The sequence below is a fragment of the Centroberyx gerrardi genome, chromosome 16, assembly GCF_048128805.1.
Source record: "Centroberyx gerrardi isolate f3 chromosome 16, fCenGer3.hap1.cur.20231027, whole genome shotgun sequence".
Lineage (NCBI taxonomy): Eukaryota > Metazoa > Chordata > Actinopteri > Beryciformes > Berycidae > Centroberyx > Centroberyx gerrardi.
Window position 1 is genome coordinate 14047843 of NC_136012.1, and position 16859 is coordinate 14064701.

The following is a 16859-nucleotide window of genomic DNA, read 5'->3' on the forward strand; positions in this document are numbered from 1 at the left end:
GATTGCAGTGGATATCAGCATCTGTACCTAAATTTGAAATGCTTCAAAGTGTATAAAAGGCAAAAATGATACCTTGTTTTGTACATCCATTCTCAGTTTATGTCAAATCTAATGAAAACCCCTGTAAAGATATGCTCTTACTTTTGCAATGGTATCAGCTTGTCAATAAATATAATTTTTCTTAACCATTATGCTGTGAGTTCTTTGAAGACTAAGGGGCAGCTGTCCCTTAGTCTTAGGTTTTTGTTCCAGCTCTACTCTTGCACTGTTACACCATCTCAGTTGGAATGAATGTCTCATTGTATAATACAATCTGAAACATGTATTAAATATAGAAAATATTTATTCATACAAAAGCATACACTAGTACAAAAATGCTACATAATATTACTGGGAGGAGAGACAGATGAATGCATACATACTGTGACAAGGTAATAAGGCATCTTGCATATACAATTTAGAAGGCAAAATGCACTTCAGAGTATTAAATACACAGTAATGAATAAGATACAAATACTTGTAATACAGCAGAAATTGCATAATGATTACAAGTAGACCATGTCCTGACAACGGTGAATCTGCTGCATGCATAATTGGCATTGTATTGACAAATGCACATGCAATGAAGTGCATAATTGTAATAGTGAACAAGACATAGAAACATTCAAGTTCATATTAGCAATTAATAAAAACATAACATTAATCATTAGACCCATGCAAGGAGTCACTGCATTTCTTTCACCATTTGTCCTTAACACAGGTATAAGCATCGATATTCTTGCACTTAATTACAAACTAATTGTGTACAAATACACCAAATGAGTATGTGGTATAATTGCTTAATTGCCAGATATAAAATGTGCAAATATGACCAGTTTATTTCTGTTCACTGTTCAGACTGATATACCCACAACCCTTTGAGACAAAACAAGTGCAATGTGTGAATGTGTTGTGCAACAGAGGAAAAAGAATAAAATACATGACAATTATCATTAATACATAGTACAGGTTACTGTATAAGTGCATGCTACACATTATGACTTGAAATATGAGCTTAGTGCTGAAGAAAAGCTGTATATATAGTAGTAGACCAAATCCATTTTAAGGCAGAATTCAGTATAATACTGAAAAATAAGTTAAAAAATTTGAATAAAACAGCCCTTGAAAGATTTAAAAACTCGGAGTGAAATTATTTGAATGCTTGTACGTGATAACAAGCACACAGCTCATGGCTTTGGAATAAAATGCCACTGCTTGATGATGCTAGTAGATATTTATAGATATGTGTAATGTGTTGTCCATCCCAGCCCAGTGATTTTAACTGCTATTCAGTGCAAATGGACACAGCTCATTGGGGCCCAACATCACCACTTAGCTTGTAGTCAGACTTCTGTTACATATTTTGAAAAGGAGAATTTATAAAGTTACCCCCTTCTGTCAGAGATAGAGTTCAACTGTACAGTAACATTTTCTCTCCATTCTCCCTTGTCCTCCATTTTCTTCTCTGCCTCGTTTTTTGGAATGTTTTCTCCTCTTCCTTTCCTCCTCGTTAGGTTAATGAGCTGAGTTTACTGCTGTCATAACCAGGCTCTGTCCATGCTGGAGTAACAGTGGTCTACGTCAGTGTGTGTCACACTCAGTCCATCAGAGTCCACACACTCAAACACGATGCTCTCCACGTCAACCTCCACATCCTCTGTAATAGAACGAACCACAGGTCAAATCCCGTTAGCAGAGAAAAATACATTTGTGTCAGTTTCTAGTCTGTGTTTCAAACAGTGCTAATTTTGGTGACAAATAAGGGAAATATCAACAAACATATTACATAAATATCAAAAACTCGGGACCATAAACTCCAATTAAAATAAATACTACAATGACTCAGCCTGGTGATGAACAAAGGTGTCACGACTTGAATTCATTAGGAGACATGCTTTTGCCTTCAGACAGAGAGCTTAAATGAATATTTCCATTAAAATCTTTGTCATAAATTTAACTAAACTTGTAGCCAATATAGATGTCACAAAGAGAAATAGAACAAAAATATGACTGGTTTGGATGTGACAGAGTTAACGAAAGAGATTTTGCAGATTAAGACAAACCCTACAAAACAGCCTATGACTAAAATGTGGCCAGAAACTAACACCTCTGAGACTAAACCTAAATCTGAAACCGCTGCCAACATAACTGGCTTCAAACATGCTTTGCCGCGGCTTAGAATCATCTCGACTGAAGGACTGAGACGGGACAGTCCTACCTCTGTCGGAGTCGGACCTCTCGGAGGACATGGCGGACCCCAGGCTGTCGTTCCTCATCCTCTCTGTGCCTCTCTGCAGCTGCTCCAGCCGAACCCGCAGCTCTCTCTGCTCCCAGCGCAGGCGGCCCTTCAGCTGCTCCGCGCGCTCGTCCTGCTCCTGCAGCTTCTGAGGCGAGGAAACAGAGGCGGAGAGAGAGATGAGCACCGGCCAGTACTACAGACACAACTGACACTGGATAAGGAAGAGGAAAGAGTAACACAGTGGCCTTATTCCAGTGTATTAACCTGTGGGAAAGTATTCTAAGTACACAATGTTACTGTGCAGGTAAAAAAAAAATTCTCCCTAATACATACAGTAACAACACTGGTTTAATGAGGTCATTCAAAAGGTGTGTTACACTGTTCAAAGTACATTATGTATTAGAGAGATTGTCATCAAGTACCTACACAGTAATATTATGTACTACTACTTGCATTACTTCTCTATAGGTTAATACAATGGAATAAAGCCACTGTAAAGTATTACAGAGGAAAGCACTAAGCACTGCCAGAGAAAGCACAATAACAGAGCAGTAACTCTCAAACATGGCAACATCACATGGAAATTAAGAGTAGAAAATAGCATGGAGCCAGTATGAACAGCATGTCAAAGCAGAATACCACAGTGAATAACAATGTGTGACTTCATTTCATCCTCTCAACATCATGCTCTCTCCGCCAGCAGTGCAATCTGAGCGTAAAGTCTTACTGTGTGACAGTGCGGTGTGTTTACCTTTATGTGAAGCTGTGCACGTCTGAGCAGGTTGAGGGTGGTGTTCCTCATCGAGTCAGATGACAGGGGAACTTGCTGCTTGAGCTGCTCCAGGCAGTGCCTCAGCTGAGCTCGTCTGCACAACACAACAAGCAACAATTGGCACTATCAATGCAAGCGCAAATAAGACATTTAAGAATATAAGAGAACACTTATAGGAGCTTTAATAACAATAAACACAACAAGGCTCTGTTCTGCTTCTTTTCTAACTATCACCAACATAATAAATGTCTCTTGAGATGAAACACAGACAACTACAATCTTTAGCTAACTCATATGTAGTGAATTATATGCAAATGAATTCATTCAACCTTTATGTAGTTCTCGGAAAATACATTGAGGGTTAGAGCCCTCTGTTTCAATGGTGCCGAGATTACAAATAGGTAAAACAAAACTTAAAACACAAGAAAGAAGAGAAGAAGAAGTAAATTAATAGAAATAAAAAGGAATCCCATTATATTTTAAAATCAAGGTCTAAAATGATCCAGATGCCACTTTAAAGCAAGTCATCTGTCCTATTGAAAACAGAAATAATATAAACTACAAAGGAAATAAATCAAAGCAATGACAATCAAAACTAACAAGAGTTAGAATCAGTGACTTAAAAAGATTTTTTGATGCAACTAAATATTTCGTACCTGTTTTTTTCCAGCTCATTGTGAACTGACCTGCAATTAAGAAAGAGTTTAATTAGTTTCAAAAACAAGCGCGAGAATTATTGCTGCTTAGGAATAAGACTTGGTAAGGTAATAGTGAATAAAGCTGTAGTAGTTGAGGAAAACTAAATGTCAAGTTTGAGAGCCACACCCTCCTGTCCAGTAGACTGTTATGAATGCAATCACCTATTGCCACCAGCAGATATCTTTTTGCTCCTCTGTTTGCTTCTCTTATCGGAGTCGTCTGGACTGAGAGGCAGCAGTGAAGCATAGCCATGTTCTGCCTCTGTAGTGGAAAGATGACACACACACACCTGTGTTAAACAGCTATACCCAACATCAGTGCACTGGCTTTGATTTTCAATGTTAGTAATGTTAACGCTTAATGTGTTTTTCCATCACAAGTAACATTAGCAGCATCGAGTACTAAAATGAACGGTGTATTAGTATCTACCAATGTAAGTTTTAAGATAGCATTCGCAACAAGTAAACTAAATTGACGTAGACAGAAACACTGGTGTTGTCATCAGCATCACCAGCCTGACGTTTTGTTTCCTGCTTTTGGCGCCATCACACAGTAACTGTTTGCAAAATAGATGGCTATAGCTTCACAAGCAGAAACATCCACCTTAGATACACTGTCTACAATGAGTAGAAACGGGATGAAACTTGCAATACAGCCCCCTCAATCTCACTTTCATTTATTGTGATCAGCGCTCAGCGCCGCTGCAATACATTTTCAAACTGGAGCAGAATTGGCGCCTTTGAGTACAAAGATGAGAGCGATATGTAGGTCACTGAGTCAGACTGGGAAGACCGACTTTAACAACCTTACAGCTAGGATCTCGATGATTTGTGAATCAATTGTCCCTTATTACTTCTTCATATATGTTTTGCATGCATGTTTGCATTTTCTTCATTGTGCATTTTGTTGTTTTAACACTAACCAACTTCCCTCCCCGTAGACTGACAGTTGTCATGTAATAATTACCTCGTTCTCGTCTCTCCAAAAACTCCGCGGCCTGCAGAAGCACCTGGATGTTACAAATGTTCGCTTCCATTTTAAATTTGTTTAAACTGAGTGATACGCGGGCAGCTCAGCCTACTGTAGTACTAGCGTCAAGAGCCTTGAAGTAGCTATGTGTGCTACGTCCACAGTTCAACGAACCCCAACACTGGTGCTGCCTTCAGGTGCTCCGCGGAAGCTCCTACTTCTGAGCTCTTAAGTCCTATATACGATTTGCCGTGCATTTAAGTGCGTTTGGTCGGAAATACCAACAAAATTGACCCTGTAACAAAAGCATTGGCTGCTGTTTGATTATTATAGACATAAAGCAACTGAGAGCTAGTTTGTGCAGCAGCACTTGCCTGGTGTCCAGCACTCATGAATCGCAGTCTTTAGCACTTTAATCGCCATGCGAATTCAAAAAGTGCTACAGACTGCGATTCATGGGGGTTGAACACCCGGCAACAGCAGCACAGAATAAAGAGTAAATGTGCATGTATTCGGTTGATGTTTTAGTAAACAGAAAAATGTGACAAATCTGCTTTAAAATGGAAACATACAGCAATGCTAATTATTTGCCCAATATGCCCAACAATAATGTATAATAACGAAATATATCACTTTAACAATCAACAAGACTCTCATGCCCTCTCTCCCTTAAACGTCACTTCTTGGCAACTCGGGTGTCAAAGTAAAATCCGCTTTCCCACTCGTATTTATCACCTTTTTGGGTCGTTCATGTGCGTTTAGGTCGTAATAGCGATATTTCCGAAAGCATTTGAAGGCAGCGAGACACCATATAGAGACGTCATCATAAAGCCCCCTCCTCGACCACTCCTTTTCAAACTTCCACAGCGCGCCTTTATTTTATAACATTTGGCCTACATATTCTACTTATGCACATTTTCACTTCTTGTTTGATCTACAACAAAAAATACATTAATTAAACGATGCATCACCTGTCCATCTGCAAACTACACACAGGTCTAGCTCTATTGAAAGTATATGTATGAAAAGTTATTTGTTTTTTTTTTGTTTGTTTTTTGCTTACTCTCCCTCTCCATTAATTGATATAGACCATGGCTCTATTGAGTGAATAAAAGGTCTTCATTTCAACTCCACCCCCAAACATATTGTATCCACCATTTATCTGTTGCGTTTTCATTTTATATTTATAACCTGCAGATTCAGCTACATAATATAAATTCACTTTTTAGGCCGCATACAGAAAGGAGTGATACTACGTTACATATACATACGTATTTAGAGATCTGGCATAACATCGTCATATGCTTGAACATAATGAAATGCTCGTTTTATTGTGTGCGCTCATAGTAAATATGCTACACTCCAGACAGTGGGAGGACTGCCACCACTTAATATGGCAGCGTCGAGCTTCAACGCATGAGCGAGGTTTCAGTTCTACTCTGCGGAAGAGAGTGAAGCCGCTTTGCCAGCAGTATCTTTAACCTATGAACTCCAGAGTGTGCCAGTACTCCGCCATATTGACTGTTGTCTTGACTGGAGGAGATAGAGAACATTTGAGGTCCAAGAAGAAACGAAACTGTGCTCTTAAAATAATCAAAACTGGTGCAAACTGGGCCAAAGGATATTACAAACACCCGTGTGATGGCAAGAAAGAAAAGCAAGCAGCAAGGGGTTGGGCAGAAGGAGCTGGTGCCCGGACAGCAGACCATATCGAAGAACCCCGTCTCTCCCGGCGATGCAGCTGGCGGTGGTGGCGGAGATGCAGGGCTGGATAGACTGGCCACCAGGGCGAACCAGGTAGCTAGCAGCGAGCGTCTCACTGCAAAAACAGCTAGCTAGCCTCCGAGCTAACACTTCTCTGCTAATCCAAGCATCCTCCATTGTGCTTTTATTTATGTAGATCATGCAAGGATACAATTCCACCATGCTTCCTTGTGCTCAAAGTTATTTCTCGCCATTTATAGTCTGATCGGGACGCAGAGAGTGTTCACGTCGTTTGGCACATTTGATAAGTAATTAAATAAATAATACGTTTCACGTTACCTTAGCGAAAGGAGGCATCCACATCAGGCTTTGAGGCAGTGTGACTAGCATTGCAGCCCCTCTCCGCTGGACAGGTGACATTGTGCCTCGGACAAGTCGTCCTGTTTCCAACGTTTTGAACTCTTCACCCATCCAGCTAACGTTAGCTAGTAGGCTAGCCAGGCTATCGCCAGCTAGCGTGCTGCAAATATGCTTATTGCTTACACTTTAACCCATCTACAATAGTCACTCAACCAGCAGTTGCTAACCAGCTAGCTAAGTAGCTAGCTGAAGGAGACATCGTATTCTGAGGGTAACGGCTAACTCTCAAACTTGCCCTGTGTTATTTATTGACCTCGTTGGTCTTTTCTTTATAATTTACCCTTTACTTAACCACCCTCTACGAAACGAATGCGACACAAGGAAACGCTAAAAGTCCATGCAGTTGTTATCTACCTAAATCTGAGTTAACAGGCTCACAGGTGAAAGTAACCACAAAACTGAAAGAAACAGCCTCGTATGCTTGCAGGCAGAACCACAGTTACTCCATCAGCTAGTTAACCTAGCTTCTGACATCCGCTTTACTACTTGCTTGATTGTTACTTGCATTGCTTGATTGCATTTTGTAGCACATGCATTGTATGTCTGTGTACCTACAACAATACTTATTTAGAAATGCAAGAGATTTAACAGAACAGAAATGTGTTGCAAATTGTCTAGGTACTTATACAGTTTCTGAATTACTTGGTCTTCCTGTAAATATGAATCTCTTTCAGCAGCCATAAGACTGCTCATGATAGGCTATTCATTGACCTGTCTATCCTCTCATCCTCCACCTAGCCTATGCACACCTGCTGCCTCCTGTGCCACCGTGAATTTAAGGACTGGGGAGCAAGCTCTGCGAACGGGCTCCCCGGGGGCCACGGGACCAAGCTGGCTGACGCTGTGCCTGCGCTCTCCCAGGCCTTGTTGCGGGAGGTGCCGGGGCGTAAGCTCGCCGATGCGGTGCCCTCGCTGTCCCAGTCACTGCTGGGAGAGGTGCCTCTGTGGATCTGTCAGAGCTGCCGAAAGAGTGTGGAAGAGGAGGAGAGGCGGAGCACTCAGGAGCAGCCTACGGCGGTAAATAAAAGGGGACTGATTTGGGTCATATTGCTAGATCCCTTTCATCACTTCTTTTCATTACTCCTTAGTCAAACTGTGTTACATTTCCATCGACAGAGGTAATCTAATCTTCATTCATCACAGAGGGTATTTGTATGTACTTGCCCATTTAATCTATCTATCTATCTATCTATCTATCTATCTGTCTATCTATCTATCTATCTATCTATCTATCTATCTATCTATCTATCTATCTGTCTGTCTATCTATCTATCTACATACCACCTTGTGTTATTGCATGCAATGTAAGTTTTGTCTCTTCAAAAGTGTCCTATTTTGTATATTAAGTGTCTCATTTCCTTGGCATGAGTAAGGCAGCCACAGCTATGAACTTTGTTTTCTTGGTCGATTTTACATAAACACTTTCCATGTTATGCAAACTATGAAGTCTTACTTAATGTAAACCAATACTATCATCATCCTTGCGCCTTGCTCTGCTTTCAAGCCTTATCAGGTGAACATGCTACTCAAGATCTCTTCCTTTTTTGTGGTCGTGTTTTGTTGTTGTCGTTTCGTGGCGCACCGGCAAGTGCTAAATAACAATGGTAGTTCAGCAGAGTGGCAGGATTGCAGCACAGTCCTCTACGGTCCGTTTGCTAGATCCTTTTCATGCTTTTTGACTGAAGATCGATTAACACATCTCTAAAATGTTTTCCCTCATCCTGTCATACTCCATAAATCTGTGTTACCAAGATTAGAAACAGGAAAGCATTTTGACACTTCTAGCCACTTAGAACTGTCAAAACGTAGGCCCATGTAATCAGCCCTGCGGTTAACCTCATGGTTCTTATTTTTCCTTATTCAGGTACCGTTGTCACACTCGTCCTCCTGTAAGTCCCAGAGCTGTGGGAACGGTTACCCGGAGCAGAGTTCGGTGGACTGGGACCCAAGCTCCTTCCTGTCAGCCCACAAGCTGTCGGGGCTTTGGAACTCTGCCCACACCAACGGAGGGGTCCACTGTAACCACAACGCTTCCTCACACTCGCAGCAAGGTCTGTCATCACAGGGTTCCTCAGCGGGTCTCCCTGGTCGCATGTTTTACCTGTTTCTTTTTATGAAGCGTTTCATTTGGTCACACTAATGACAGCGACAGAATTCACTGAAAACATCACGATCCAAAGTTTCAGGCTGTGTTGGTTAGAATCACTCATCAGGATGGGAAAATAAGGCCTAGGTCAAAAATAACCTGAATTCTCTTTTAATACTAGTCACAGACTTCCATGGCTGTTGGCGTATTCAGTTATGAGTAAATCTCTGTCTGTCTGGCATGTTTCAGAAGAATAAAGAGGCATCTTGTGAAGGCTCTGCTTTCTAAGTTCCTCAGAGTTCAGCATCGTGAAAAGCGGAATAATAGTTTTTAGATGTGCCTGTTGTCAAAACTTTTAAATGCATTCATATTGCTGAGATATATTTAAAAATGACCCAATTTCCTGTGAAAATGAAACATCTACATGATTTAACCAAAAGCAGTAGAGTTGGCTTAGATTACCATTCATATGGCCTGTGTGTAATAAATATCAAATAGGAAATGCTGCAGATAAAAAAAAATATTAATTGTCAATAATCTTTTCTTGTTAGTTGATTTTAAAAGCTTCATATTCACACCCATATTTAATCCAGAAGATCTGCTTTTGTATTTGTGTAGCAACATTACAGTTACAACTACAGTTTTCTGAATCAATTTCTTATCGTTTGTTGATGAGAATATTGAACTGTCCATTAGAAAATGTGAATTTAAGTAAGCTGTGCTATGAACTGATTTCTATATCAATAGTCGGTGTTGGCATAAAGGTTACAGCAAAGGAAAGGAAATTGGAAATCAGAGCGTCAGCTTAAAGTTTATAGGATGATTCTGGCCATTTTTGACATGGACCCTATTTTCTCATAATTTTTCATCACACCGATCGATTCTAACCAAAATCTCATCAACTGCTTCACTATAGATTAGAACTACTTCTGTCTTGCCTGCCTGGCGCGCAGCTCTCCAAAGCCGTCATATCAGGCCAATGGACACTCCAAAAATCGACCCCAAAAGCACCTAGAGCGTGTCTTTTTCAACACATTGATTGCTCACTCTGTAATGACATGTCAGTTAATAGATGTAAATGACAGTTACTTTAAGTCATGCCTTACTTGTGCAGTGTTGATGCTACCTTGGCCATTGCTTTAGCGCTTTGTTGTTTACATGTCTACATGTGCCAGAGCTTCGGCTTCAGCTGTCAAGACTCGTGCCCCTGTCTGCCTCATCAATCAACAGGACAGAACAAAATTTCATGTGTGCTCCCGCTGTGTAAAGTAGTGCAGTAGTGCAGTGGATAAACTGAAAAGTAAATATAGACGTTGTAACTATAGACATTTCAGGGTGAGCAGTGTGTTTGAAAAGGAAAATTTTGGCGTCATTTTTTTTATTTATGAGTGTTCACTGGTCTGATAGGACTGTATTAGATAGCTAGGCAAACACGATGTAAGTAGCTCTGTAGTGAAGGAATTGACAAGATTTCGGTTTGAATCGATAAGTGTGATGGGAAAATATGGTCCAAGTCAAAAAATGGCTGGAATTATCCTTTAAGACATTGGGTTACAGGATATGTGTCTGCAGGCCTGTGCAAGCTCCTTAAAAAAAAAAAAAAAAACAGCTGTCCCATTCCAAAATGGACCCTATAAGAAATATACTTTTTCATTGCTGAAGAAAAGATAAAAATAACTGCTTTAGTATCTTTAAGGAAATCTGTGATTCAAAGTTTCAGATTTTGGTTAGAATTGATCAGCATGATGAGAAAATGAGGCCCAGGTCACAAATCACCAGATTTATCCTTTAAGTCAGGGCTTTTCCCCCTGGATTTTGGAGAGGCTTAAGTAGTATATTGCCAGTGTGATTGGTATTGTGCAGGGACGGGGGCAGAAGAATCTCCAGGAGCACAACAGTAAGGCTACTGTAACCCATCAGAGGCCTTCATCAAGGAAAGGGCACATTGGAGCTCAGTCTAATGCATTATCTAAAGAATGCATACAAAAATAAAATAGATAGTGCATTTCCATATAGGTGGTCTGGAAAAAATATTTGCGTATGCGGGCTTTAAAGTTTAATGGGCAGGTAAAACCTAGAAGAGATAGGGTTACTAAGTCAAGAGTTACTAAAATACTGAGATTTTATTGGCACAGTAGTCAGCTGGCACCAGCTAGATAAAATGTTTGCTAATCATCACAGAGTTAGCTGATGGGTGTTCTGTAATTGTGAAGAGAACTGAGAACTCTTTATAGTAGCTTTTCTGATTGGGCGAGATTCTTTTTCATAAAATAATAAGCATGACATTTGAGACAGCTACGTTTTGTGCATTTGATTAATTTTTTTTCCTGTTTAGTATGTGCAGGCTATTACTATATTATCAGATTACTTGGTAGAGGTTACTTAGTACATAGCTGCATTTTTTCTTCTACTTCTACTACTTTCTTCTGCTACTTCTAGCTTATGTGATCTGTCTGAATAGCACTCAGGTTAGGGTAAGTGACAGCAGTTATAAATGATGGAGCATGTGCACACACTGAGCGGAGCTCTGCCATTCCCGAACAGACAAAGCTAAATCAGAAATGGCATATTTTACTATTTCTAGAAATTTGATATGGCACTTCCTGAAAAATGGTTGCAACGCTCTGAATTAAAGCCCCTGGTGAGCAAAGATATTAAGTCCTTTAACACTAAGTAATAGCAAACCAGTTTTGTCCCAAGGGGGATATGAACTGAGCCGCTTAATCTACTTCAGTGCGTATTGTAGCAAATTCTTAAGGGGGCATTAAGTAATCTATGACTTTTATCGAACTCTATCGGCAACCAGGGAACTGCAATAACATCGACAGGTCTTTGGCTCAGCTAACAGTGCAACTTCAAGTTAATTTATTTATATAGCCCTTCATCACATGCATATCTTAAAGGACTTTACAGAGAATGAGCCCATCTTGATCTAACTAATCAACAATAAGAACAAATAACAAACATAAAGTTAAATTTTCACAATAGTGATGAGTAAGCTAGCTAATTAAAATACTGTAATAATAGTACTACTTTGTCATTTGCCTTTTTGGCTTGAGAACAAAGCTTTTTATCCTTCGTCACTTGCTCACAGCACCGTCCTCCATCGTTGAACAGTTGAAAATACAGTGCGGTCCGGAAAGTGAGTTTTGAAAGCCATAAATCTCAGCACCTGGCAAAGTAATCCTTGAGTCATTGGTATTGATCAACAATCCTATCAACTCCCCAAAGATATATTATGGTCATTTTGTGCTGTGGGACTGTAAAAATCGTACTTATTGCACCTTTAAATCTTCACAGCGTAATAAGGGATTTTTAAGCAAAACAACATACAAATATCAAAAAGTGACATAATATTACTGTGATTTATTCTGTCTCTGAACCAAAATATTGATGCCAACAAAGTTTGTGTTAGTCCCACAAACTGAAAATCATACTGACATCAGTGGCACTTTTTCATTAAAGAAGTATTTTTGCATCCCCAGGTGTAACAGGGGGATCAGCCTGTCATGAGAAAAGAGGACCTCATGAGGCGCCGGGGAAATCTGCTAAAACGTCAGGGACCAAAGTGTGTCCCTACAGTCACCCCTCATCCCAGAATTCCAGCGGATCCTCTGCTGGGAACCCCCTGTCTACCTCAGCAGACCTTTGTAAGACCACTCCCAAGCACTTCAAGACCATGTGCCGTCGACCAACCCCACCAGGTGAGGAACGATTCTTTGACTCTGTGCATGTCTGCAAAAGTAAACGGTTCCTATGTACTTGTTATTTCCTGTCACAGTGGTTTTCACTCATGCAGGTTTTCACACTACACCCTGATTTTACTGAGTATCACACCTTCAACCAGAGAGGGCAGATCTAATTGCTGAAATTATTTGGTGTAATGTTTGGTTGGAATGAAAACTGCATATTCTTGGGCCTCACTGGCACATGATTGAAACCCACTGGCTTTCAAACACTTGGAGTAGGGACTGTATAGATTTCCTCAGGCAGTAAGACATCCCATGAAAAAGCTGTGCAGACCTAAACACAAACACTCACTGCATTTTTTGTCAAAGATTTATTTATTTTTATTAAGATTATGTTTTTGGGCATTTTGCCTTATTTTGGACGGTTTACAGTAGAGATAAACAGGAAAGATTAAGTGATTTATTCTGTTTCTCCTTTTCCCAGGTGAAGCCTTCCACCCCAGTGACCACCATCAACATTCGGACCTGTCTGTACCCCCCAATAGTCCCACCGGCCTGTCTTCCCAGCATTCCTCCCTCCTGCCCCCTAAGCAGAGCTCTGGGCAGCATGGCCACGTAACCTCCTCCTCCGGCACTGGTGTGGCAGCCCACGCTCCGTTCTCCCCACTGGTACCAAACCTGCACGGCCCTACAGCCAAACTCGCTTCTTCTGGTCCAGACAGCCCCACGTCGCTCCATAAGCCGAGCCCCTGCAAGAACTCCCACATTCCGGCCGTCAACACACAACACAGCAAACTGGGCACCTCTCTCATGGGCTGTAACCACCCCTGTAATGGACACAATGGGGGAACAGTGGCCTCCTCCAATGTAGGCCATCTAACAGCTGGGGCTTGCAGGTTAGTACTGATATCCAAACAATGCCTTTTTTGACAAAGTGAAATTGAGAAATTTGCTATTTAGCTCTGGTGATTCAGACTCCAAATGTCTTGTGAAATAGGGGAATTGCCATTGTGATGGCTCATGTCAATCTATTGTTTTTGTAGGGACCAGGCATGTAAGGGGCACAAAATGACAAATGGGACCTTGTGTCACCCTCCGTCTGAGCTGGAGGAGGGGGAGGATGAAGACAGCAGCTCTGAGAGGAGCTCCTGCGCCTCATCTTCCACTAACCAGAAGGATGGGAAGTACTGCGACTGCTGCTACTGCGAGTTCTTTGGACACAATGCGGTACTTTGGAACTTTTGTTGCTATCCTCTTTTGAAGTAGTCAAGAGTATTCTTTACCATTACAGAATATTTTGTATTTTTATTTGTTTTTCATTTTATAAAGCTGAAATCATGAAAGGGTTTCATTAATGTATGTAATATCTTGTTTGCTCACAGCCTCCAGCTGCACCAACGAGCCGTAACTATGCTGAGATCCGAGAGAAGCTCCGCTCTCGTCTGACCAGGCGTAAAGAGGAGCTGCCTCAGCGTCAGGACTCAGAACTGACAGTGACTGGTGCCATTGACAACCGGGATGTGGATGAATTGCTGGATTTCATCAACAGTTCTGAGCCCAAACCCGTCAACAGTGCCAAGGCTGCCAAACGGGCTCGACACAAACAGAAGAAGAAGGTATGATAACTTCATTAATTTTTGGTCCATCTGATATATTATCACTTAATAATTTAGCATTTTGTGTGTTTGTGTCTGTGTGTGCTTATGTTTACGCTCATGACTGTACGTATATGTGTGTGTCTGTTTCAGGAAAAGGCGCAGCAGGGCAACATGGAGGCTGCAGGCAGCGACCCCCACTCCGATCCGTCTGAGCCTGTTGACGAGTCTATTCCTGACGGATCTGAAGCCAGCCGGTTGCTGGATTGGCCTCAGCTGGAGCTCGAGCGGGTCAACAGTTTCCTCACCAGTCGGCTGGAAGAGATTAAGAACACCATCAAGGACTCCATCCGGGCCTCCTTCAGCATGTATGACCTCAATCTGGATGTCAATGACTTCCCAAAGAAGGCAGCCACGTTGGAGGGCAACCATTTACTGTCCCATCTCAACGGTTCCTCTGACCTGCAGCAGATAGACCTTGACTTGGCCCCTCTTTCACTGGGAACCTTTAAGAGCCATCTGGACCTGGTTAACGGATGGGAGGACACAGCCACTATCTCATCCTCCAATACCACCACCACGGCAGCAGGGGTCACTGCTGGGCCCAAGGACATCCAGCGGCTGCATACTACCCCGAGCCTCTCCAAGCTCATAAGGGTTCGCTCCCCAGAAAGATGCACTTCCACTGGACCCGAAAGCATCCCGCAGGTGCCGGCCCACGCAACGGCTAAGTCTAAGGAGGACGCCCCCGATCCCAAGAACACCACAGCTGGCGCCGGTGCTGCAAAGTCAAAGAAGAGTAAAAAACAGCAGCAAAGACAGGAGCAGCCTACGTCAGAGCAGAATCCCAACAAACCAACCAAAGCTGTCTCCGGGAATGAAACGCAGAAAACCAATGAGTCTAAAGTGGCTGAAATGGGTTCTAATGGCTCAAAAGGCGGGAACAAACAACTTCAGCACTCTGCGGACACTCAGAGAAATGGGCCCAAGAAAACTGAGGAGGGCAGATCATCCAGACAAGCAGCCAATGGAGCCAGTAGCGGTCTCTCCAATGCACAAAGGGGGAAAGGTGACACAGAGACACGGGGAGGCCGATCTGAGCAGGATTCAGACGGAAAAGCTCACCCCATCACTCCAGCAAATGGGCAGCAGCAGCAGCAGTCCAAGGGAAAAAATAAGAAGAACAAGAACAAGGGAGAAAAATCCAGCAGTGCTATTGGTACATTAAACTATATCTCTTTATATACACCACAGTATGCATGTTTTTAATTATTTGTAAGGAATTAACTTTTTCATCTAATTTTTTTCTTATTATTTCGTAGATGATGTATTTCTCCCTAAAGATGTGGATCCAACAGAAATGGATGAGATTGATCGGGAGGTGGAATACTTTAAGAGGTAAGCTCAATACCGTCTGCATTGTATAAGAATACTGTTGTTACATTGGCATAACTTCTTATACTGATTTATTGTTTTTGCATCACTAAAACCTGGCATTATTTTTTCCTCTTTGTGTCTCCCTGTCTCTTTGTTCACTCTAGGTTTTGCCTTGATTCTGCAAAACAAACCCGCCAGAAGGTGGCGGTGAATTGGTCCAACTTTAGCCTCAAAAAGGTTCCTTCAAATGCAGCTCAATAACTTGGATGCGTGCCAGAATAAAACTTCCCACCATGAACTGTCTCAACCCTGTTTGGCCTGAGGCCTTTTCTCATTCCCTATTTTCTTCTCTTCCTCACTAAGCCAAGGGACCCTGGTTCAAAATCATTTTTTCCATTCAGAAGACTGAAATACTTTCGGCTAACAAGCCAGGGATCATTCACAAGGCCAACTCTACCCTTTGCTATCTTTGCAATGTTCACTAAATGAGAGGTGCAAAATGGAAAAAACACATCTGTTAAATCCACTGCATCCATGTGCTTAATTATGTAGTATGTAAACAGTTACCTTACATGAAATAAATATGTTTTTATCGCAAATCTGGGACATTTTAACGTTGTTAAACCTCTGAATTCCAATACGTTCAATTTGGTGCTCTAAAAATATTGTTGCTCATCCATTATTACATTGTGCATTGATTGTGGTTTTCTAGCTTATTTCCCACTACACCAATCTCACTAGACACTAGAGATATTTCAGCTTAGAATATTTGACAGTTTGAAGAATGTCCTGTTAAGGAGGAGCTTAAGACAATTTGTGAGCTTAATTTGGGGGAAAAGACACTTGCACCCTCCACTTTTCATGCGGGGGACTCATGGCATTCTGGTCTCATGGAGGTGACTATTGTGTTTTTGCGCCATGCTTATCCTTTCAATGTTTTCTCGCAAGCAGACTGCAGTGCATTTGGTGGTTGTTGGTAGTTTTTAATTGGAATAGCTTGCTCAAGTTTTAATTATGATCAACCAATTATGTAGGAATCAGTAATAGAAAGATGAAATAACAACGCTTGATGGCCTATCTACTACGCTGTTATCTTTTTGTATGAAATTGTGAAATGAAGTTTTTTTTAAAAACATGAATGTTTGCAAAGTTATCAGTACGCCAACAACACTAATATAAACTTGTGGAGAAAAAAATCAATTTACTGTGTATAACACTTGGCTCACAGGATGCATCTTTAGAAGATGTAATGGGTTAATTCAAATTTCCC

The 16859-nt window shown here is 41.4% G+C and overlaps 2 protein-coding genes across 2 annotated transcripts; one reads left to right on the forward strand and one right to left on the reverse strand.

Moving 5' to 3' along the window:
- Window positions 1-369: 369 nt before the first annotated feature.
- On the reverse strand, window positions 370-4837 carry mxd3 (MAX dimerization protein 3). The gene is made up of 6 exons (XM_071923055.2): window positions 4716-4837; window positions 3911-4010; window positions 3707-3736; window positions 3030-3144; window positions 2258-2423; window positions 370-1696 (listed from the first exon to the last, which is right to left on the reverse strand). Exons 1-6 carry the CDS (start codon window positions 4783-4785, stop codon window positions 1578-1580), a joined length of 600 nt encoding a protein of 199 aa, XP_071779156.1. The 5' UTR covers window positions 4786-4837; the 3' UTR covers window positions 370-1577.
- Window positions 4838-6252: 1415 nt separating this feature from the next.
- On the forward strand, window positions 6253-15892 carry fam193b (family with sequence similarity 193 member B). Its single transcript, XM_071923054.2, has 10 exons — window positions 6253-6515; window positions 7581-7859; window positions 8707-8893; window positions 12414-12632; window positions 13102-13513; window positions 13661-13844; window positions 14000-14233; window positions 14366-15431; window positions 15535-15610; window positions 15754-15892. The coding sequence occupies exons 1-10, from the start codon at window positions 6360-6362 to the stop codon at window positions 15848-15850; spliced, it is 2910 nt and encodes a 969-aa protein (XP_071779155.1). The 5' UTR covers window positions 6253-6359; the 3' UTR covers window positions 15851-15892.
- The last annotated feature ends 967 nt before the right edge of the window (window positions 15893-16859 follow it).

Bases quoted from the DNA above. Each gene is read 5' to 3' on its own strand.
- mxd3 (XM_071923055.2), bottom strand. From the start codon at position 4,785: ATGGAAGCGAACATTTGTAACATCCAGGTGCTTCTGCAGGCCGCGGAG. The intron at 4,011-4,715 runs GTAATTATTACA...TTTCCACTACAG, and splicing joins TTTGGAGAGACGAGAACGAG to AGGCAGAACATGGCTATGCT. The intron at 1,697-2,257 runs GTAGGACTGTCC...GTTCTATTACAG, and splicing joins GAGGTCCGACTCCGACAGAG to AGGATGTGGAGGTTGACGTG.
- fam193b (XM_071923054.2), top strand. From the start codon at position 6,360: ATGGCAAGAAAGAAAAGCAAGCAGCAAGGGGTTGGGCAGAAGGAGCTG. The intron at 8,894-12,413 runs GTCTGTCATCAC...TTGCATCCCCAG, and splicing joins TTCCTCACACTCGCAGCAAG to GTGTAACAGGGGGATCAGCC. The intron at 15,432-15,534 runs GTACATTAAACT...ATTATTTCGTAG, and splicing joins AAAATCCAGCAGTGCTATTG to ATGATGTATTTCTCCCTAAA.